Source organism: Ciconia boyciana, chromosome 9 (assembly GCF_034638445.1).
Source record: "Ciconia boyciana chromosome 9, ASM3463844v1, whole genome shotgun sequence".
NCBI classification, from domain to species: domain Eukaryota; kingdom Metazoa; phylum Chordata; class Aves; order Ciconiiformes; family Ciconiidae; genus Ciconia; species Ciconia boyciana.
Genome location: NC_132942.1, coordinates 30,288,031 through 30,310,990, shown reverse-complemented (window position 1 = coordinate 30,310,990; position 22,960 = coordinate 30,288,031). Strand labels below are relative to the sequence as shown.

General features: G+C 37.9%; 1 protein-coding gene across 2 annotated transcripts in view; it reads left to right on the top strand.

Moving 5' to 3' along the window:
- Positions 1–22,960, top strand: part of TENT4B (terminal nucleotidyltransferase 4B) — a 44,993-nt gene that overhangs the window by 9,885 nt on the left and 12,148 nt on the right. For both annotated transcript variants that reach the window (XM_072872704.1, XM_072872703.1), the window contains exons 2-5: positions 12,353–12,476; positions 17,697–17,743; positions 20,617–20,737; positions 21,778–21,885. In XM_072872704.1, coding sequence (XP_072728805.1) covers positions 12,353–12,476; positions 17,697–17,743; positions 20,617–20,737; positions 21,778–21,885 — 400 coding nt within the window. The remainder of the gene's footprint in view (positions 1–12,352; positions 12,477–17,696; positions 17,744–20,616; positions 20,738–21,777; positions 21,886–22,960) is intronic.

Below are 22,960 nucleotides of genomic sequence, written 5' to 3'. Positions count from 1 at the left end.
ATATATCAGCTGCAACAGTTTTCTTAGCTAAAATCTATACAGATTTGAATTAACTAGTGATCTTCTGAAGCTGCTCTTGTTACAACTTGGCCAAATGTGACAGGGCATATACAGGTGGTAAAAGATAATGTTTCAATGGCAGTAAGCAGCAGTGTCAGCTCCCGGCATAACAGCACCTTGGAGCAAACGAAGAGAATAACTGTGTAATAACAAACTTCCTCTCTCGTTTCTTGTATAATGTGGTATTTGCCTGTAGGCATTAAGTCACTGAACATTATGTGCTGGAATAGTTCACTTCAGCCTTTGCTCCTCTGAAGCGTACCTGCTTTAGGCATGCTGAAACATGCTCTTTCTAGTTGCTATTGATTCAGCAGTTTGTAGAGCTCGCAGTGACCCTCTTACGCTTCTCTGATAGCTGGTCTCCACTGCTGCATCTTCTACTCACTTTTTTGGTACACTAGACACATTTGCTTAATCTTTAAATTATTATTGAAATTATTTTGAGGAGGGAGTGGTTTCAGTAAGTGAGTTGGATGAATCTGGAGTGGGTTTCTGAGAGCTCTGCACAGGCCCTTGCTCTCCATTTCCTACATTTGTCGGAAGATAGCGCACAAATGTGTTAATGCACAACAAGTGGATGGCGTGAGGAGGTGCACCATGCCGGAGACGTCCTATCCTAGAGTGGGTTCCAGCATTCACGTATATGATATTAGGTCAATTGTGTGGATTTAACTCTCAAACCATTAGAAGTCCCTTTTTTTCACCGTGTGCTGATTCTTTTGTCCTTATGTCCAAGCAGAACCCAGCAATTGACATAGTTGCATTAAATCTTTTGTAAGTCGTCTTTCAGCATATATTGGTGCCTCTGAATTTTAAGATTTTGGACTCATGGAACGTATTTCAGTGAAGTATTTTCTCGGCTTATATTGGTAGTTTTCTGACAGATGTACTAGCTGAAGCTTCAGGGGAAAGAAGAAGATAAAACCCATGATTTGATCCACAGAGTTAGTCAGAGACAGGCTTCTCCAGATACTTTGAAGGGTGAGACCAGTCACCTACGTTGGAGGAGGAAGCATTTCTTCCAGTTCCTGACATTGAAGCTCTTGAGTGTGCGTCTTTATCACTGGGCTAATAGAGGTGACCTCAGGAAACATTTTTTCTGTGATCTGTTTAGGCATTGTCCTTTTTTGACAGTTATTGTTTGTAGCTTTCTAGCCCAGAGTGATAAGCAGAGCAAGAGGAGGCTGGTGACGCTCCAAAGTATTTTGCAGGTTGAGTGCTGTTGCTCCTGGCCCATGTTTTTTCTGGTACCCATGCATCCTGCCTTGCAAGTGGGAGTATCTGAGCACAAGAGAACAAACCAGAATATGAACAAATAGTTTCTAATATATACCTTTAAGGGAGCGTATTACTGCATCATGAGTCCCAAAATGAATACTGCATTGTTTAATCTGAACATAGTTCACTGTGCACACCCTTAAGATAACAAATCATCAAAGTAAAAAGTTACCTGAAATGTTCTTTGTACCTTGCCATAGTATGTGTGATTGTTGTTCCTCCTCCCCCTCCTTCAAAATGCACCTGCTCCAGTCACTTTTGAGCATTTGGAAGTGAGAGGGTCAGCTACTTCTGGGATTTGAATTTTGCCTGAATATGACAGCGGTGCATCTAAACTTGTATTAATGTTGTGGCAGAGTGTCACCAAAGTGCAGTAACAAGTAATAAATGGGTGATAAGCTGGTTCGTTCTGAACATGTGCTAAACAGGTGAGTTGGGGTCACTGTCCCTTTTGCTCGAAGAATATAAATTTAACACACAAACTTAAAACCTTGTGGTTTTAATACTAAGTGCTAATTTCAAATCTTTTCATAAGAAGTTTTGAATACTTCTAATATAGGAGATGCGACCAAAGTGACTTGTGGCTCACTTGTATATTCCTTGAATGTTCCAAAATGCTGTGCAGAATCTCTCCTCTCCAAAAAAAAAAAAAAAAGCCACCCAAAACTGTGAATGTTAGAAAATGTTGGAAAGCTTGAGGAATCTGCATTGCCTTTCCAGGTGGCATACTGGCACTTCATATTTAATTTGAAAATGTTCTTATGCTGGAGCTGAAAAGGTATTAACAAACTGCAACTGTGGCTAGTTATTGGAATTCATATTTTTATATTAAATTATTTTAAGTTTGATCTAATGTGTTACTGAAGCAGAGATGTTTACAGTTTTATTCTGTTCTTGGCTCTTCTGCCTACTTAGCAGCTAAAAAGCAGGCTTGCTGCACGGATGGGCGCGAGGTGGCTTTCTGGAGTTAGCACAGTGCACTCCGGGTGTGTGTTACTAATTTGCAGGGACAAGTGTGTAAGCAGTGCTGGCTGTCAGTAGGAACTCAGACCTTAAACACCTTTTTGATTTGGCTTTGAGGTGACCAGCGTAGGCCTGGGATTGTGGTAGTGTCTCCCTTCCTTCTCAGGGACTGGTGTGGGTTTATTTGGGGTGGACATTTGAAAGTTTAAATCAACTCTGATGGAAGGAGATGAGAGTTACTAATTACATTGCTCTCCTTCCTTTCATTTAACTAATCTTTCAAGTCAAATAATTTATCAAGTCATAAACAAGAATAGTATTTGCCAGGCAGAACCTGCTCTGTGTGTGAAAGTAGAGGACTTTTCTCCACTCTCTTCTGTGTCAGAAAACCCTGTTTTGAGCCCCGTGCGAGGCTTGCCTGCCTTCATGTTGGGTGACCTGCTGCACATGCAGCCATTTACGTGGTGACAAAGGTCTGTGCTGCGAGTTTTCAGCTCTGATCGGAGTCTTCAGATGGAGATTTTTTTTCCAAGCACACGTTATCCATTGGAAGTGCCTGTCAGCCTGCAGGGAGTGTTAGTCTCGCCTCTGCCCGGATAGCATGCGGTGTCATTTATTGGCAGGCCACAGAATGTTTGTTTATGTGATAATATTTACTACACTAACAAAATAGTAGCAATATACTAGTGATATATAAAGAACCGTCCGGATAGCCTGCCTGGCTTTATGAAGACAAACAGAAAGGCATATTAGCTGACCTGCTCTATCCCTCTGTTCTGGTTTAATAGTAACACCACTGGTGATATTTGCAAAACTGATCTAATACACTTTTTTTTAAACTCCCTTCACCTACCTGTTGCGCGGGTACAGAAGGGGTCAGACCTGCTCGCAAGCATTGCAGGGGTTTGCTGGCTATAGCTTTTGTTACAATCCTAACACAAACCCAAACATTACTGTGTTATGGGGAAAGTTCAAGTAATATAAATTGAACTACTGCTGATACTGATAGTTACTTTTACTTCTTGTTAAGCTCTTGTTTAAAAAAACTTATCAACTGTTGTTTGGTCTTTTTGAGTGAGAGCTTTTTAAGCAAGGGGAATTGGCAGGCTGAGGAACTACGAATTCCCCACTATAGGAAATAGGTATCTTTAACTTCTCTGTGGTTTTAGCTGTTTGGAAATTGACCTCAAGTTGAAATTACAGAATGTACGAACTGCATGCTAACAGTTGCACTTTAAACTTAAAGGCTTTTAAAAATATATATCTGTATTTTAAATTATGAGGTTCCAAACTGCATAGCTGGTTTGTATATGTAACTGTTCCAACAGACTAATACTTTTCTACAAGTGAGCTAAAGAAAAATGTCATGGTAGTATTTCTTTAGCTCACTTGTTGGAATTACTGGTGTGTTTCAAGATAATTACATATTACTAGAGTTGAAGCCTTTTTGTAATTATGAAATAAAACAGCTATTTCCCATCTCTGCTCTTCCCACTTTGTTTTTCCAGCACAAAACCTTTCTCCCCTGCTTCATCTTGTTCTTTTGTTAGTACTTCTTCTTTCAGCTCAGTTGAGGTAGCAGTTTCTCTCTCTCTTTTTTTTTTTTTCCTCCTCCTCTGTTAGCAAAATGCATGCCTTACTTCGGCAACCCATTGCCTGGGAGAAGAGAAGCAGCAGACTCTCATAGCACTTGCTTACAGAGATGGGAAGGAGGGACGTTACGTAGATACTTTCCAGGGAAGAAATAGAAGGCTATTCCCACACATGTAGTGATTCAGCTAGATTGTTTTTATGTACAGTATGATTAAAAAAAAAAAAGCAATGGGAAGTAAGGGTACCTCTCAAAATGGTCTTTTCAGTTGGCATTTGATGTTTTTTCTGGAAATGCTGTAAAAATAGAGAGCAAGACTGAGTATGCATGTGGCATGGGTTTAAAAGCCAATGGATCAGTTGCAGTTATACTTAGATTGCTTATTGGTAGGACTAATTCAAACATCTGATTTATAATTAAAGTTCAGTAGGACTTTTTTTCCTCTTAAAAGGCCAATTTCTGTAGGAAAAATTCTGGTACATCTGAGTGTATTTTAGGTAGACAAAGCACACATTGCAATTTATAAACAGACAAAAGATGCTCATTTCTACCTTGATAGGAAAAAAGAGTCTCTTACGTTACTTCTTGACTAAAGAATGTGCTTGGGAGTTTTAATTAGAAATAACTTGAATCAGTTTAAAGAAGATAGCATTCGTCCTGATTGAAGCAAAGGATCTATAAAATAAATAAAAACCTGAAAAGATGGAGATAACTTAAGTCATTGAAAAGAACTGCCCACATTGCTTCTTCCTCCTGTGTTTTAATATGTCTCTACTATACTTTGGCCATTTCCATAAGGCAGTGCTATTTTAGTGCCTTTTATGATGCAGTTAAACCCATAAGTTAATGTTAAATCCAGAACATAAATAAAAAACTACATTAATTTGAGGGGTTTGGGGGCATGGGTGTTGATTGAGAGGAAGAAAGAGGGGACTATGCTGTACACTTTCAAATATTTGCACAGGATAGAAATCATAGGTCTTGTAAATTTAGTGGCATCTTTTTTTACTCCACAGCATTTGAAGAAATGTGCATAATCAGTCCACCATAAATTGTTGAAGTGAAGAAACCAACTCCATTCAGAAAATTGTTTTCAAACTCAGTATCAGAGTGATTAGATTAATCCTGAAAGACATTAGTCCTGAAAACAGGATCTGGGTTCCTGAATAATTTACGTATCTGTGAAAATTTTGCCCTGCCTCGATCCTAAAAGGCAGTTCTGTGAATTACTCAGCAGACGACAAATGCTAGTCAGAAAGGTCAAGCTGTTCTTGCGTAAATACCGAAAGCTACTCAAATGTTGCTTGGTTGCCGGAGGTAGTCTTCTGGATGTAGATATGCCAGTTGAAGGTGTTTCTTCCATGGGCCTCTTGTTGCCCCTTGCCATGTGGGTGGAAGTGACTGCTGCTGCCGTCCTCGAGGGGTCCTCTTAAGGCTTCCCGCTGTACTTGGGACAAGTTGGCTGCTTTAGCTGAGCTGATGAAGGTGGTGGGATTTAACTTGGCTAACTTTGCCTTAGATGGATTAGGGAGGCTTGTGTAATCCTGTTATAACAGACCTTGTCGCTGGGAAGCTGGGGAGTGGTAATAAACACTTGGGCTATAATGGAAAGGGACAGAAATAAATCTCATTTGCCTAGCTCTCTGCAAAGTTAAATTCTCCATTTGCATCTTAGGAAACTGTTTATACGGTAGATATCCTAATTTTTAGTGATGTTTAGTAATCATATGGCAGTGGAATACCTGTTTTTTCTGTATGTCTGTTTTTAGGTAAACTGTGAAAAGATGGTCTGTGAAGATGTATTTCAGACGGGTGAACTGAACTGAAGAAAAATGTGTGATATCAAAACCCCAGCTCCTTAAGCTTTCCTGGTTTTGTCAGGTTACTAATACGGACATCTTTTAGGATATTTCATTTTAAAGCTCCCATAGGGCATATGTGGCTCAAAATACGGTTATTGTGTGACCTATAATATATTGATATGGTTCAGTAACTAAGAATATAAAAAGTGATGGTCAAAGTCTCTGAGGCTTTTGAAAATTGTTTGCTTTATTATGCACAATTTTAGTTTCTTATGAGGTCTGATGTATCAGTCACCATGAAACTTAACTGCCTATTAAATCACCTGCAGATGCAGTTAGGTGTTTTTTCAGTAGCTTAAAACCTAGCAAATATTAAAAGAATTTGTCTGCTACAGAGGCCCAGGTGGTAGGAAGAGGACCTCAGCAGGTACTTAATATTTACAGTTCCCTTCACTACTCTAATGTTTGGTTTTGCTTGAGTTTGTAGGTGGGAAAATAATTTGCAATTTTTATGGTGTCTGCTGTTGTTCCTGCTTCGTTATTGAACACATGTAGATGGTAATAGTAATCTAAAAATTATTTTATTAAGCTCGTGGGATATTAATCTTAAAATTGAAAGTTAATTTGGGAAGCTGTTGGATTCCCCATCTTGTAGAGTGTCAGCGTTGCTTTTAAAATAAATATTAAAAAAAAAAATACAATTGTGAGGGGGAAAGAGAGGATTGGGCTCTCTGTGTCTTTCCTTTACCTTAGTTACAATCTTGTTCAAAACTGCTTCAGGACCAAGTAGGTCGCAGATGCGAGAGGGAAAAGCTTTGTTTAGTTCATGAAACTTCCAAAGGATCAGAATTTCCTGCCATAATTCTTTTTTTTTTTTTTTTTTTTACAGTTGCAAAAACAGTACCATCTTTTTCTTAGTAAAACAACTTGGGAAGCTTCAAACTGAAGTTATTCTCTCTTCTCGTGTGCAATGCTAGCTTTCCTCTCGGGAGTGGAGGGGTGCATGCAGTTAGGACTCTCGAGTATTGATGCTTTCAAGAAGCTAAAATGCCTCAGGTTCCTCCTTCATGTTCTTCCCCAAGCACAATTATAAACCTGAAATTTGACAATATTTCTCTTTGTTGCCTTTGATTCCCCCCCCCGCCCCCCCCCAGAGGAGACTTAAAATGGTAGGGGCAACTAAACAGTGTCCTATAGGAATTATTCATCCAAAGAACATTCAGATGCAAAAGGCTTATTTAGTGGTACAGGGGTACATTGCAAATATCCCATCCAGTTGTGGATATAAAATCAATAAACTCTTAAATCAGAAGTGATTAATCTTAAAGCATAGAGTTTGGGAAGGCAAAAGTCATTTGTGTGTTCATTGCTTCTGCCCACTGTCCGCAGAGGTTCTAAATAATTTAGATTTTCATCATTCTGAAAATGAAGCTTCCTTCAGAAAATCCTGCCAAAGAATAAGTTGTAGTGCATGAGCACTATACAATTTTTTTGTGTATGGTTAATATCCATTATTTTAAATTATCTTCAGTGATGTTGCAAATAGCACTTCCTGTGCAAAGGAATATACAGGCCCAAGGCAGAGGAAGCTCTTTGGGTGAGCAGAATTTTTAACGAAGTCATTTTTAACAGTTGGAGCAGAAGCTATGGGTAACACCCTGATGAGAGAAATTAGAACATGCATGCCTGCATAACTTCTTGTCAAATGAAGAGTGAAGAAGAGGCAGAGGAGCGTGGAAGTATAACACAATTCCAGAATGACAAAAGCAGGAAATTTTTCAATTAAAACTTATTACTCTGGTTAGTGTAGTACTGCATGTTGGCATGCAAAGGCAACACTTAACTGCTATCCTGTGATTAAGCAAAACCAGTCAGAATTATCTTTATCTCGCTGGCTGCTCTGCTTCTCAGGACTGCGCTCTGCTTCTCAGCTGCTCGGGGCAGGCAGGAAAGGTCCAGGGTATGGTCCCGCTCGGGGCAGCTGCTGGTGTGGCTGGTGAGTGCTGGGCATTGGTTGTGTTGGGCTGGCTTCCTCCAAGCTGCCTAAATCTGTGAGCACAGTGGGCTGGTCATTTAGTCTGTGTCAGGATCCTAGTGCAGAGAAGTGAAACTTGTAGTATCTCCAGTTAGGTTTCATAAAGTGATATGCCTCCCAGTATCAGTCTTGGTTCCCGTTCTGGACTTGGAGCAGTAGCGAGTTGTGCTGCTTTATGTGTCAGGTAACTGAAGTGTACAGTCAAGTGTAAGTGCTTGTCCATATATCTGTCTGTGTGCTGAGCATATAAAACAGAAATAACATTTTGTTCATATGTGATTACTTTTTAATTGATTGCCAGAGGTGCAGTAAGATTCGTAACCCGGAATAACATCTTGGGATACACGTAAACTAGTTTGAGAATCCTCAGTTGCGCATTTAGAGCCCACAAGTTGTCCTACAAAATAAAGTAAGGTGTCATCAAACTAAGAAAGAAATGTAATGCACTGTTCCATAGTACCTGCATCTGCACAAAAGCTGCGGCTTTTCACCTAAACGGCTTGAGTCTAGCAGACTTGCGTTCCTCATGGTGATGTTCAGCAATGTTACGATGGGAAGTCCTTGTGATTGCAACTTTTGCAGCCATAATTTATTTTTTAATGATGCATCACTATCTCTGTCAGGTAAATATAACAGACACTTTAATCCACTAAATTTAGTGGCTTCTCTTCTCTATAATTCTGTTCTGTCTGTGAAATTTCTGATGGAATCAGCTTACCAGGCTTGAAAACAGGGTGTGATGCAGGTAGTACTTTGTTTTAGAACATACTCAGAGAAAGTGTAAGAGACTATTTTATTTTTCTTTTCCCCATGTGTTAAGATTTCCTGAAGTACAGGAAAAAGACCCACTTGTTTACTGCTATTTACTGTAATAAAAACAGTAAACTAATGCTCTTATGCATTGCAGAGAACTCTCTCCATGCATCCTAAGTAGGTCTTGGGTGTTGGTATGCTTCAGTGTGACTATAAAGCCAAATGAAATATCTCTCCATAGTGAAATCAGGTTTATTACAGTGTAATTTCCTTCTTTTAGAAGGAAAAATACAGCACTCCTTTTAAGGGCTTTTATCTAAAATGCAAGTCTCCTTTTAAGGGCTTTTATCTAAAATAACTAATGAATGTGATGGTATTAAATAATAAAATACTGTTATGATGCCAAAAATAACTTCTCAGTCTCTTTGATCTTCATTTTGGCTAAAGATATAAAATTCCACTAGAGACTTTTGTAAATAGACTCCATTAATGCAAACAAATTGTTTTGAAAAACAGCGACTATAATAGATGTTGATTAAGACAGTGAATAACCTTGAGTTTTAATTTTCAATACAGCTTGAGTTAACTCCACATTAATTGGAGTCACACCTCTAAGTCATGTTGTACTGCTCTGAAATCTGCATGTGGCTACTTCTGTTTGTCTTGGCTTTAATTAATCATTCCCTTATTTCTTGGCAGCAGCCATTATTGGGCAGGGAAATACGGTTCCAGGTGTAGTCTTGAGCCTTTATGGTTTCTGCCTGCCTTCTGCATACTGTGGCTCTGTGCAGCACAGGCGGTCGGTCCTAACAGCATGGAGTCTTGCAGCAGATGAAACACAGATATGTCTGTAATATTGCCAAGTGGTGTGCTGATGGGAACTTTCTCTAGTAGTCTTTAAGCCTTTCTTCTGTCATTGAAGAAGTTCAAATTTCATTTTTTCTACATCTGCATTGTTTAGTAACATTCAGTGCATGTGTAATGTAAGTTTCTGTGTGTTTGCATGCTGCTTATTTTTTTCGTTTTGGCGTAAAGCTTTACATGACTACCTAAGAATAAGAAGGATCCCATTTAAAGAGTCACAGACATATGTTATGTTATTTATGTTTAGAAAAAGAAATACATCTGGTTCTGACAAGACATCATTATTTTATGTTCTTCTAAAGAATGCATCAATTCATATAATTAGGTCGATTAAGAGTATCAGTGGAGTTAATAAAGAGAAGTGCCCTGACTTGTGTCTATATGACTTGGCCCTTTGTGTACTTTGGGGACCTCATTTCTGATTGCCTTGTTCTTTCAAAGTTCACTTATAGGGCAGGGGAACAATTAACTCCTGTAAAGCGGAAGCCCAGGAGCAGCTGGGCCCACTAATGATGGCCAGTATGGATTTGTGCTATGCCATACATGAATTTCTCCCCAGGGATAGTCCCTCGATATTATCCCAGCATGTCTTGTGCTGTTAAGTGCCCTCAGACAACCTGGTGCCACCAGTGACATGCAGTGCATGCGTGCACTCAATCTTACGTTACTGAAAACATTGTTCTGGGGCAAATCTTGTGCTTTGTGGATGTAACCAGTCTGTTCCAGCTACTCCAGAGGAGCAGAGGCAGAAGCAGGGCTGTGTTGCTTGATCAATTCCCCACAATGTAGCCTGCAAAGAAAGTAAAGAGTTTGCCAGATGTGACAGGAAGCCTTGGGCTGACTCACAGGTCTTCCCGTAAGCTGGTTCACCAAATTACAGTTGAAAAATAATTTGTGTTTTCTAGAGTTTGATTATTGGGTTTTTGCCTGTTTTCCTTTTTGCTCCTGCTTTTGAATGTTACCTTAATGCTCAAGCACGTGGAGACTAAATTAGCGATTCAGTATGCCTGGCTGGCAGTAGGGACAGAGAGTGAACTTGGTTGTTGGGGTGCTGAACTTGTCCTTTATCGTGTACTTCTCACCTGAATTCAATTCTTGCAATGGGAGGGTAGCTGTAAGAAGGTTTAAGTGCCAACACGTTGTATAGCAGTGAAGAATAGAAGAACAGGAGATGGCTGAAAAGCCAAAGGCAGAGGAGTCAGTGCCTGTGTAAGGGATGGCAGTGGTGGTTTGGAACGTGCATGTTAGCCCCAGGTTGTAAGCTTCCAAGGAAAAGCAAGAAAGCAGCCATAGGAGGAGGTAAGAAATTTCCTAGCAATGTCAAAATAAATGCTGAAAACGGCATTTATCGGTATGAATATTGCAGCTGCGCTGTGCAGAACATCCTTGTGGTACCTGAGATGATGTGTGGCAGTAAGGGGGGGAGAGGAGGGAGATGGCACCTTGCATTTTTGCAGGAGATCTTTTTGGGGTGGTTGTTTTATTTTAGTTTTTAGTTTAAGCATTTGTAAGGCTCCCTCCGTAGGTGTCAAAGGAGGAGAAGCTTCTCCAAAGGTTGATGTAGAACAGCTAAACCAGGTATCTGTCTGGATCTCCCTTTGGAGGAACTCCGTCAGAGGAGTTTTTCTTTTTGCGTTAGCTATAGAGAGCTGTGGTGATGGCCACCACAAGTTGCTAAGGCTTTTATGACTATTCTCCTAACCGTGTGTGTGTGAAATTCCAATAAATGCTCAGTGAAAAGTAATGTAAATATTTTATTCCTCTGTCTCTCAGAGAAAGAAGCTTGTGTTGTTCATAATGCTGCAGTATTGAAGAACATAATGCAGAGGGTTTGAGTTCTGTCCCTACCCTGACTCTGTTAAATACAACTTTCAGATATTTTAATCTGTTTTGTTGACACCTGTATACAACTTCTAGTTATTAACATTTGATTTATTTAAGTGTGTGCGCAGTGGGGAAGTATTAGATTCCACATCTCAGCTAAGGGCTTGCTCTTAATAAATTGCTCTCTTCTGATGGTCCCTCAGAGCTTTAAGGAGAGATGCAGTTGTACTTGGTAACTAGAAACAACACATTTTTAAAAAATAACTAGCTATTACTGTAATGCTCATTGCAGGAAACAAATGAAATTAATTTAGCTACTCTGTGGCTGGAATTAAAGGGTTGTGTCTGGTTTTTTTAAATATATTGTTAGTCAAGACGATGATGTGTTTATGATATTACAGAAGCATAGAAATTTGTGGCACTGTATGAAGACATTTTTATTTCAGCTCTAATCATAGACAATCTAAACATAACTTACTGGCTGTGAGAAGCACATGTAATATGGTAAACTGTCAAATATATGGGTTAACTGTCTGTCAATCACTTATTCTTCTGAGCCACCACTGCTGCTTGTGTGCTACTTATTTTCCTGTTATGGGGAGAGAGTGCATATTTAGTTTATGCGTCTTCTCTAAGCAGTAAAGGAAGCAGTTTTTCTAGCTCTAGTACTGGCACAATTACTATCAACTTTTTAAAAAACTTGGTACCGAATACAGACTGATGCCTGAAACTCCCTAGCTAGTGCCAAGGGGCTGACTAGGAAGCGTTGGCTGAAAACCTCCTGTTTAAATTTTTGCGAAGTGTGTACTTGGAGCTTACAGCTGTGTTCATAGTTGAAGACTGAACCATTTCTGTGTTACGCTGGCATTAAAATACAGAGTGTGACTTTCAATGTGAATTGAAGGCACGTGGATTTAGATTTGCTTCCACGCTTTTAGCAAATGCAGTGCAATATTGACCTATGATATAAGAAAGTAACATGAAACTAAACGTTACTAAGTGTTGTGAATCTGGATTTTTTTTTTTTTTAATTGCATGCTACTCTTAAACTGCACCTTAACTAAATAGGTAACTAGGAGCTTGAAAGCATGTTTGATTAGAGTAATTGCTCTTTCATTCTCCTGTGGGTTTTTTCCTGACTTTCTGTTTTGTTTTGTTTTGTTTTTTTTTCTTTTTTCTTAGTCTTCATGAAGAAATCATTGACTTTTATAAGTATATGTCTCCCAGACCTGAAGAAGAGAGAATGCGGATGGAAGTGGTGAACAGGATAGAAAACGTTATAAAAGAGCTCTGGCCTAATGCAGATGTGAGTAGGACACTGTTCTATTTGTTAATATATAAAAGCAATGTTTTGTGCCTGTTGACTCTGTGAAGTATTGAATAAAGAAAATACTGTTTATTTTTCTGTATTAAAAAAAACCAAAAGGATTTGTGGTCAAATGAGAGAGGTGATCTTTATTTCTAGAATAATACAGGTCAACATTTTCTGTCACACATAGGAACAAAGGCAAGCTAGACCTACTGTAGTCAAAGAAAGGGCATAAAGTGTGGCAACATTTAGTCTCATTAATATTTATTTACTAAGATTAATGTGAACATATCAGGCATGCATGCATGCTTGTAAAGTATCGTGTTAAAAAACCAAATCTTCTGAAACTCATAGTTTCACTAGTAGCAGGGCTTCTAGTCCAAAGACTTGCGGTCTTGACTAAGTCTATTAAAGTGGAATGCCAGCAATGGCAAAATACGTAGACCATGCTATTTTTAATGGGCAGTTAAACTAAATTGACATATCTTACAAATTTAAAGGAACCAGGTTTTTTGTACAGGAACAAACAAGTCTGTAGATCCGTGTATTGAGCTTAAAATCTGTAATGCCTCTTTCCACTGAAGATGGGTTTTTGCTTGTACTTAAGTCAAAACAAGAGTTTCTCCTGTGCAGAGCTATGCTTTTTTTTTTAATAAAGGTTGGATTAAAGAGAAGCCAGAGAAGTTGCTTTTGCAACTCAACATGGTTTTATGGGGACATAGTTGGATTTTTAGCGTAATTGAATGTAGTTTAATTGTATCCCTCCACTAACATGGTGTTCATTTCCAGAATGAATATTTGTAGCCGTAGTCATCTATCTGTAGATAACAGTAGCTGAAAATAAGGACTTGTTAGCTGGAATAGCAAACCAAATTCAGACAGCAGAATCTTTAGTATAAGGAATGCTCTTTGATCCTGCCACAGTAAAAGACAGTGTTTTGACATGAGTGACTTAAACCCACTGTTCCTTTCGGATTTTCTTAACCTGTTTTTTGGAATGTATTTTTAGAAATTGGCAGAATATCACAGAATATGAATTCTGTATAAGCTATATGTATGTGGTGTGTGGTTTTGTGTGTAAAATATACTCACATTTTCAAGGTGGTTCATGTTGTTATGGACGATGTATTAGTGACGTATAATACGGAAAGAGCACTCTCCTCTCGGTGATAGCTGCCTTTGCACAGTTACAGGGAGTTTAGATAAGAGTCAATACTACACGTCTGGTAATTTTCTCTTTGAGCAAACCCAGTAATCTTTCCAAGGGAACTGTGTAAGAGACTTTAGCATATCTCACAGGTTTTGTATAGCTCTCCTCTAACCCAGTGAAACAGTGTTGTAGACCCTAATCAAGAGCAGTAGTGGGCTGCCAGTCTCATAGGCCATAGTATAGGAAACAGTGCGGGTATGAAACAGTGCTTACTGTGATACAACCTGCCAAAGTCTTGTAGTAGGGGGATTTCACCAGAATAACTAATTGCTTCAGCCTGGAGAAGATGCCACTATTTCCTAGACAAGTTTGTGTGCTGCAGACTTAACTAGTGTAATGGGGTGAATGGATTTATTACCAGGGGATCTTTCTTTGTTACCACTAACACTTTGAATGGGGCACAAGAACTTAGTGCTTCTGGAGATACTCTGTTTATGGGACAGACTTGATCTGTAAGAGCTAAGTCTTTTGTATTAAAAATATTTATATATATATATGATTTTTTCATATATATATATATGAAAATTTTTATATATATATGACTTTGGGGCCTTGAGAAAATAGTCTTTAAGCTACTGGAACTGCTTTTTGTAGCCACAATCTGTTTAAGATGGGGAAGCAAATTACAAGCCCTGCTACAAATGAACAGCTAACCACTGGGTTTACCTGTAACATGACTGAGAGAGAGCACACACCATGCAGTTGAAAACTGAAGTTCACTTTTCAGTTAGTGCCAGTTAAAACTGCCATGACCGTCTTTCTTCACTGTTCTTTAAAATGTTGGAGAGCGAGAGTGTGCCAGTTCCTTTTTCTCAAGTCAGTAACTGCTCTTCAAAGCCTAACTCTGCATTTTGTCTGCTGTTGTTACATCGAGGAATAATTCTCCTCTTGTATGCCCTTCTGTTTTCTGGAGGCTAGAAGGGAACTGAACAGTGACAACAGCACGCCAGGTTATAATCTGGAAATGACTGTAGTGTTATTTTTCTAATACTTACTTTACAGATCTGCTTGAGAACTGAACTGCTGAACTCAACTGTGTTCAACTTTGACAGTCTTTTGTTGTAATTTTTCAGTCTGAGTTAATCACTAACCTTTTGGAAATCTGTGTTGGTTTAGCTACTTGTAAGATTTAAGTTTTGAGTACATGCTCTGAGAAGGTGGAGTGTTATCTGGTCCAATGTCCTCAGCTTTAGCTGTAGTGTAAAGTGATAAGTTAATGTTTAAGCTGTTCATTTTAAGTCATAGATGCAGCGAATCCAGCTAAAATAAACTTGTAAGTTAAACATACACATTTAGTTTGTAGTTTCTCACTAAACACGTAGGTAAGACATACTCTATAAAAATCAGATACCAAGGAAAGGAAAATCAGGCTTCATGAATCTAAATGTACACAGAGCGTGTGGAATGTGCCTGTGTGTATACTTTTTTTTTTTTTCCCCCTGTTCCACTTAGGAAAAGGCTGAAAAAGCAGATGGAGGGGGGTAAAACTAGGTATCCTAAACTGTTACTTTATTTATAGAAGTTAGCAATTGTGTCATTTGGTCTCTTACTCAAGGGAATGTGCTTAGAAGGAAACATTCCTAGTAAGTGAGAACTGTTCTTGGCATCAGCAAGGCTCTGACCCTAAGAAAGGCTTTAATTACACTGAAACTGAACAACCCAAAACATTGAACGAAAGCATTTTAAAACAAAGTTTTTTTGACCAGTTGAATATGAAAATTTGACTATTGAACAAATCGGTACTTATGCAGTGGAATTTAGGATTCATCTGTCATAATGTCCTCAGCTTCGTATCTGAGTATTACGTGGTTCGTAGATCTGAAAAGAGGTAATGTTGCATACTTCATGCTTCAACTATGGTTGGGAATGGGAGTAGAAAGATGAACTCTATTTATTTTGACAAACTTCAGAAAATTCTACTTAATGATGTAGAAGAAAGGGAAATTTAAATTGGCTACGGATAGATTTTTTTGTTTTGATGGAGGGATTTTGGTAGCAAGGACTTTCCAAGCTTTTGTGCGTTTCCAAGTTCTGTTGTGCATAGTGAGGACATATTTGGACACATACCATAATTAAAACCCCTTCAGGAACTTTGGAACTTAATATGAACAAGTTCACAGAAATGTAGGATAAATAGTAACAATAACATACAGGAGTAGGAGGAGTCCATTACAGTACTGTGAAGTCTTAAGTTACCTTATGAATGCAAATACATATCTCTGTCCACATAGAATAAAAACATAATTGGCAGTGTTGGCACACCACAAAAACTAATGCTTGCGTCTCTCAAGTCATAATAGTGTCCTGTATTTGGGATGCTTTAAATATGTACATGACTACAGAGCTTCAACAGTTTAAATTCCAATTTGGTAATAAATCAAAATCCTTTAAAATTTCTGTTCTGATTTCCCCACTCTTCCATCTTTCAAGATTTGATGAGAGAGGGATTGAAGTGTGGGTGTGGGTTTCTTTTATAATAATTCAGTGTTTCTCATACTGCAAATTATTGTACAACAGCAGATGTTGTCTCATTCCTTTCGGTAAAGGTCATATATGTTGTATCAGTAAGTTTATGAATACTTTCAGGGTTGTTTATTGAATAAAAGCTCTCTCTGCTGTTCAGCTGAACACACTTTTGTTTGATAATGTGAAAGCACATGTAGTTTTTTCTGAACCCATCAGTGGTTGTTTTATTGTGCAAAAGCACTTCTCAGACATTTTTGGTGGCCAAATAAATCCCTGTTTGACTGAACCCAGTTTCACAGAGGATGCTTTTATTACTATCCTGGATTAAAAATGGTAATAATTATTATTATTATATTCTTAGCTTTGTGATGCCTTTATGCTTTTGTCGAGATCTAGAACAATATTGATGCTAGTTCTGTGGCATCTCTTGCAGTCTTTTCTAGTTTGAGAAGCTAAGAACTTTCAATGTTAAATTTACTGCCAGCATGTGCTTTTTTGGGGGGGTCAGGGTGAGGGGATAAAAAGAGTGAAGTGATATAAAATAATCAAGAGGAAGCACTCATACTGCTTCTTAGTCTACTGAAGTATCAAGACACTTACTTGCAAAACATCATCTTTTCCTGTCTCCCCCTTTTTCTTATCCCGAAGGGGAAAAACATAAAAAGTGGGTCACTTGACATATAAATAGATGGCAATCAAACTAGTGTATGAGACTCATTAAAGCAGAATATGCAAGTCTGTAAGGTGGCTCCAAGAAACACATCAGAAGACTGTCTGGTTGAACATTGGTCCAAAGGTGTAGATATTTTTCCTTTGAAGTCTCACCAGTCTCCCTTTGAGACTTAGCATATGAGTCCGACCTCCCTGTGAGGCTCGGCTAAGTTAATGAGAACATGGTTTCGAACAGCTTACAATGGAAACCTGATTATTTAAACCTCCAGTGCTAGTAAAAATCCAGCATGATAAACTAATTCTGTGGTATGTGAAACTTTCTGAAACTTCTTTTGTTTGTAGTTTAAGCAGAAATAAACAGAGTTGTGCTACTTGCTTTGTAATTCGGGAAAAAAAAAAAGTATTGTGATTTAATTTTTTTTGTAAAGTATGCAAAGCAACAGAAATATGTTAAACTTAGAAAATGTGTTTAAAAACTGAAGGGTATACTTTGAGATATGAAAGAAAAAAATAAATTCAACTGATACTGGGTTTTTTTATGTTCTATCATTCTTAAGTGTTTTTAAATCTTCTGGTTTATGGAGTTTTGCCAAATTTGGTCATGGTGAAAATTTTTACATTACAAAGAAGGTTTTGTAATAGAAAAGTCAAAGTTATTAATGTTTTGTGGGTAACAGCAATGAAGATTAGCCATTTATACTACATTGAAGATGTAAATGCTTTAACAGAAGAGTACTGTGCCTGTTAGCAATACCAAAATCTACCAATGGAGGGTAGCAATAACCAGCCTTTACATGCAACTTAATAGAACTTGTTTGTCTTCTGAAGCCTGAAAATTTGTTTATATATATCCTGTTCTTGTGTTTCAGGTGCAGATATTTGGAAGTTTTAAAACTGGTTTATATTTACCTACAAGGTTAGTAATTTTTCAGTGTAAATTCTGTACAAGAGAAAAGATAACCTGTGGAACCCTGTACCCCTGTAGTCATTTAGCTGATCTCCCAATATCTGTGTTACTTGTGTGTATACTTGTTATATTAAGAAAGTGTTAAGCTATTAGTACTCTGCAAAGTGTACAGAAATACAGTAATTAAGACCATTAACTATAATACATGTGTCATATAGATTTTGCATGTATCGGTAAAAGATCTGAATTACCACATTGTCAAAAAAGGCTTATTTTGTGATTTGGCTTCATTAAATGACTAAACCAAAATAAGAGGTTGGCCTTAAAAGGACAGCTAAATTTTATCTCCACAGGTGATTAAATTGAAACATTTAATGTCACACTGTTAATGCTAATGTTCACACTGAAGAGAAAAGATTACATTCAGAACTGTTTTTTTCTTTCAGTCTTCTTTTGTGAAATCTGTGGAATAGTCAGCCTCTACCTTTTCCAAATTTATTCCTAGTTTTCATAAAGAAAAGTCATTACTCAGTGACACTGGTATCTTCTGTGTAGAAATTGTAAGTGTTTTTGACACCTAAATAGAAATAGAATGAAAGGCTTAAATGGCTGCAGGGGATAAACACGTTTAAATAGCGTAAGTCTGAGGTTAACACTTGGAATTGAGTTCTGTGCTTTGGGAACATGAGGAATTAATATCTAGTACTGACTGCAAGTGATGGATACTTGAGTCGTCATTTCATCTCTTTTTGAAAAAGAAAGTATCTAACATACTTTAGTATCTGATTTAGTCTAAGGAGTTGCAAGAAAGCTTAATTGCTCAGTTTCTGTTTGGAAAGTCAGAAGTAAGGTGTACAAATACACACTGTTTTCACATTTGGCCTCATTCTTGGCCTTTTTTTCATTTATTTTAAATAGGCTCGATTAAACTTGGTTGGATGCTGATAAAGAAGGAGAGATATTCCTGTCCACATGACTGATAGCAATAGTTCTTTACTATATTTGCTTGATTGTTTTGAAACTGATGTAACAAAAACGCTTTGCTGCTGTCCATTTGATTTCGTGTACTGCCTTTCCTCCATATTTGTTTCAGCTGAGTTTTTTGGGGAGGACAAATGCGGATACTTTAAAAAGAGTACATAAACCCACCAAAAAACCTCCCTGTGGCAGTACTTGCCAAACTTTCAAAATAATGAGCATTTGCGTGTTGGTAATTAATTCACTGTTGCCTTCTATCAAAGCTTCCCTTTGCCCTAGGTTTTCCCCATCCATCAGTAACTGTATAGTTAATCTAGATTTCAGGTTCTGGGATTCAGAAAGACCTACAGTGTGTTTTTAATTCTGTTACTCCGGGTTAGAATTTGCCTAATATGCTTTTACTTAAGCTGATATTGAAGGTTTGGGCATACGGTTGTTTAGCTGCTGGATCTCTGTGTTATTTTGCAGGCGATATCTATCCTCAAGGTGACAACAGAGCTGCTTTTTCTCTCTTGGTGTGCATCAGAAAAGTGTCTCCTCTTGTTAACTGTCAGCATCAGTAGTGGGTTTAACACTAATTTAGTTCAGAAGTGTCCGGCAGCATTTCCTGCTCTCCAAGCAGGTTTTGAAGATAGTTTTCTGAAACTGGCTGAGTACCGCCTATCCTTGTCAGCTGAATGGTATGCAGCTGAACTGCTGCTGAACTTGCTTGCTGCCGACGCTGCTTGTCGGCAAGAGATACTTCATCTAATGCAGACGTAGTTTCTTTGAGATTGTTAAAGCAGTGTTGTTTGTGAATCAGCAGACCTGTAGAATCTATGGGTGAAAGCATTCCTAAATTTTTTGGTGTCTTCTGTTACGCAGTTTTCCATATTACTGAAGTGGCCTGCCAGTAGAACTATAGGATTATATGCTTGCCTCCTTTGTGTTCCCAACCAAGCAGGGGAAACCAAAGGAGAAGTTGGGGAGCAAAGAAGAGAAAGCTCAGGATCTCACAGTAGCCTTCACTGTCTTCAGTTTGGACACCAGTCACCTTTTGAATTTGAGTTTAGGCATTGAATTAGGGTGTCAACTCCCTGTGTTGATGAGTGTGTATGTGCATAGGGAGGAAGCGTAGCGGGATGGAGACACCTCTTGAAGGAGCTAAGTTAACGAGGGAAGTTAATTAGATGGTTTGATCTTATTTAACAGCTTGTTGCTTCCTGAAGTCAAAGTTGCCACATTTTCCTCTCTCCTTCCCTGCTCCCTGTTCCTGGCACTACAGGCCAGCTGTTTACCACGTGCTCAGTGGTGCTCTGATCACCCAGAAGACCAACTCTGAGTTGCAAAGAAGCAGGAAATTACCCCAGAATGTTTTGGGTTTTTTTTTAAAGGGGTGGGGGGATTTGATTTCTGCCAGGCCCATTAATATGTTGAATTGATTTGCTGTGGATTAGACAAATACCAGACCTAGAGTAAAGGAGAGAACAGGGCCATGCATCTGGGAGTAGAGGATGGGGAAGAGGACTTTCCCGTTCACTGACAGACTGTTAAATCGGTATTACTGATTAATGCAGCCCAAAGGTGGTGATTCACAGCAAGTTAATTTCTTGCTCTGAATCACTCTGGAGAAGCTGATCCCTCTCTGCTGACAGTGTGGCCTGAGGATACTAATCTCAGGTGTTGCAACCCAATTGGTTTGTATATGTGTATGTACCCCTCCCATTTGGTAACCTGAAATGTTCTTTTTTTCCCCAAGTGTAAGAGTTCATCCCCACCTCTTTCCTCAGAAAATTAAGAGTAAATTATTTGGTTAAACTACATTCTGTCAGCTTTATTTTAATTATGTGTGGATGTCAGTTGTTTATCTTTTAAGTGTATTGGTCTTTTAATTTGAATAAATCTATATTTTCTTTCCATTTTAGTGACATTGATTTAGTTGTGTTTGGAAAATGGGAGACATTACCTCTTTGGACCCTGGAAGAAGCTCTTAGAAAGCACAATGTAGCAGATGAAAACTCAGTGAAGGTTTTAGATAAAGCAACTGTAAGTTTGGGGGAAGAGGGTATTTCCTTGTTCTAAGCTAAATTTCTAATCAAAGAAAGATCTTGGTTAAAAGGATGAATTTTCATAAGCAGAAACTATTATATATAAATTTGAAGTAGAACCAATAGAACCTTTTTATTTAGTACGGTTTTTATTACTGACAAAATAATTGATAGTCCTCCAACAGAAGCATTTCTTCTGTTGGGGAAAATTACTGGATTTTCCATACTGCACAACATACGCATGCTTTTAAGTGAGGCTATACTAGTCATTGTTGTGAATTAATGTGATTAGACATGTGAATTTCTGGACTGAGTTTGTACATAAGTAAATGATTTATTTTTTTCTTATTCCAAGTAAGCAGACATAATACATTTTCACATAGAAGTAGTAAGTACAGCCTTGTAGAAATAACGTAATGGTTGTCTTGCGCAGGATAGGATTAATTCCATTGTAACTTCCTACCTTTTGCCAATCATAGGAGTATGTGAGAGTGTTGGGGTTTAAACAGGTGTCTAATTGATGGGCATTATTAGTAGAGAGAGGTAATTTGGAAACCACTCAGGTGGAGATATGTCAGAATGCTCTCAATATCTTGTGCTTCTTGTTTGAAGATAATTTTGATGAGGAATCAGTGACCCACAATGACACCAGTGTCTCTTAAGAATATCTATTACCATTTATCTTTATTTCTTAAGTGTTTGTCTCCCTCTGGTGTTTGTTTTTCCCACTAGAAATATGCTTCTGCACCAGGAACTGACTAAAAACAATTTAAAACGAGTCACTTTCAAGATGAGATGTTAAGTTCTGTTAAACAGGATAGTAAATTGAAAATAGCATTTATGAGTTAGAAAAGCAAAGTTTATGTAAACAGATTGGCAAGGAGAGTGAGTTCGTAAATAGATAGGAGTCCTGTTTTCTCTGTTGACCTCCTCTCTACAAATTCATAAAACGTTTCAGTTTTACTGGTGCATATAAGTATGAATGAAACCAAATGTGTCTTGGAATCTGTATTGACTTAATCTGTCTTTCTTTTGCAGGTACCTATTATTAAACTGACAGATTCCTTCACTGAAGTAAAAGTTGATATAAGCTTTAATGTACAGAACGGGGTTAAAGCAGCCCAGCTCATCAAAGACTTTATCAAGGTTAGGCAACACTATAATAGAACTACAGAGCTGAATATTTGATGACTTAATTTTATTTTCTGTTTTACTTTGACTGCATCCTTACTAGAGATATGCTTTCACTCTCTGTTATTTTTTGCTGTCTGATACTATTGTGTGATGTTCTTAGGTTTTAGATACATTGCTGTAAAAGGCACAAAGATAGTAAAATGTAAAAAGAAAGTATGGAGAAGTTACAGTGATACAATGACTAAGGAAAATACATTAATACCTGTCTTAAATGTTCTGCTCTTCTAACTGTGGTTCCTTGAACTTAAAATTAGTAATAACCACACACTCCTGCGGAAAGTAGGAATAATCTTGTTCTAGATTGAATATTGTTTCAGCATACAAATGCTAATTAAGTAGAATAAGTTAAATTTAGTAAGTTATTGTTCAAGGATTCACTAATACCTGTATCATAGATACATGACAGTTATTTTTGTTTTACATATAGGATCATTTTGTTAGGATTAATGAGCTCTTGTATTTGAAGTTTTGAAGTATCATTACACTCTTTTCCTTTCCTTCCCTTCCCCTATTCAGTGCATAGGACACTTGTAGTAAATGTCTCATAAAAGCAGTAGAAAATTTTTCTTGGATTTTCATGTTCTGTGTAGGGAGGTGAAGTGCAGTTCAATCTCACTTAAGTGCTTAGGTATTACTGTTCGACTACTATAACTGCTTTGGTTTTTTAACCAAACTAATAGACAGCAGGAGAATCAAAGTATTTCAATAGCTAGACAAGTAAAACTTCTTCAGAAAACTCTGTAAATCTGAATAAAGCAAGCACTTTACTTTCAATCACAAGGGTTAGAAATCATGTATATCTGCTTTAATAATGTCATTGAGTTGCAAGAAGTCTTCCAAATTTTGGGGGATTTTCAGTTGCTGATGAGTTGAATGTATGGCCTTCAACTTGTTAATCTTCAGTTCCTTTATGTATGTTTAGTAGCAAGTATGAAAGTAGCTCAGTTTGCTTCTACAATGTCTATTTCTTTACCCTGTAGAAGGACACGGGAGAAAAAACCTCTCTCCTTGGTTCAGTTTCAGTAGA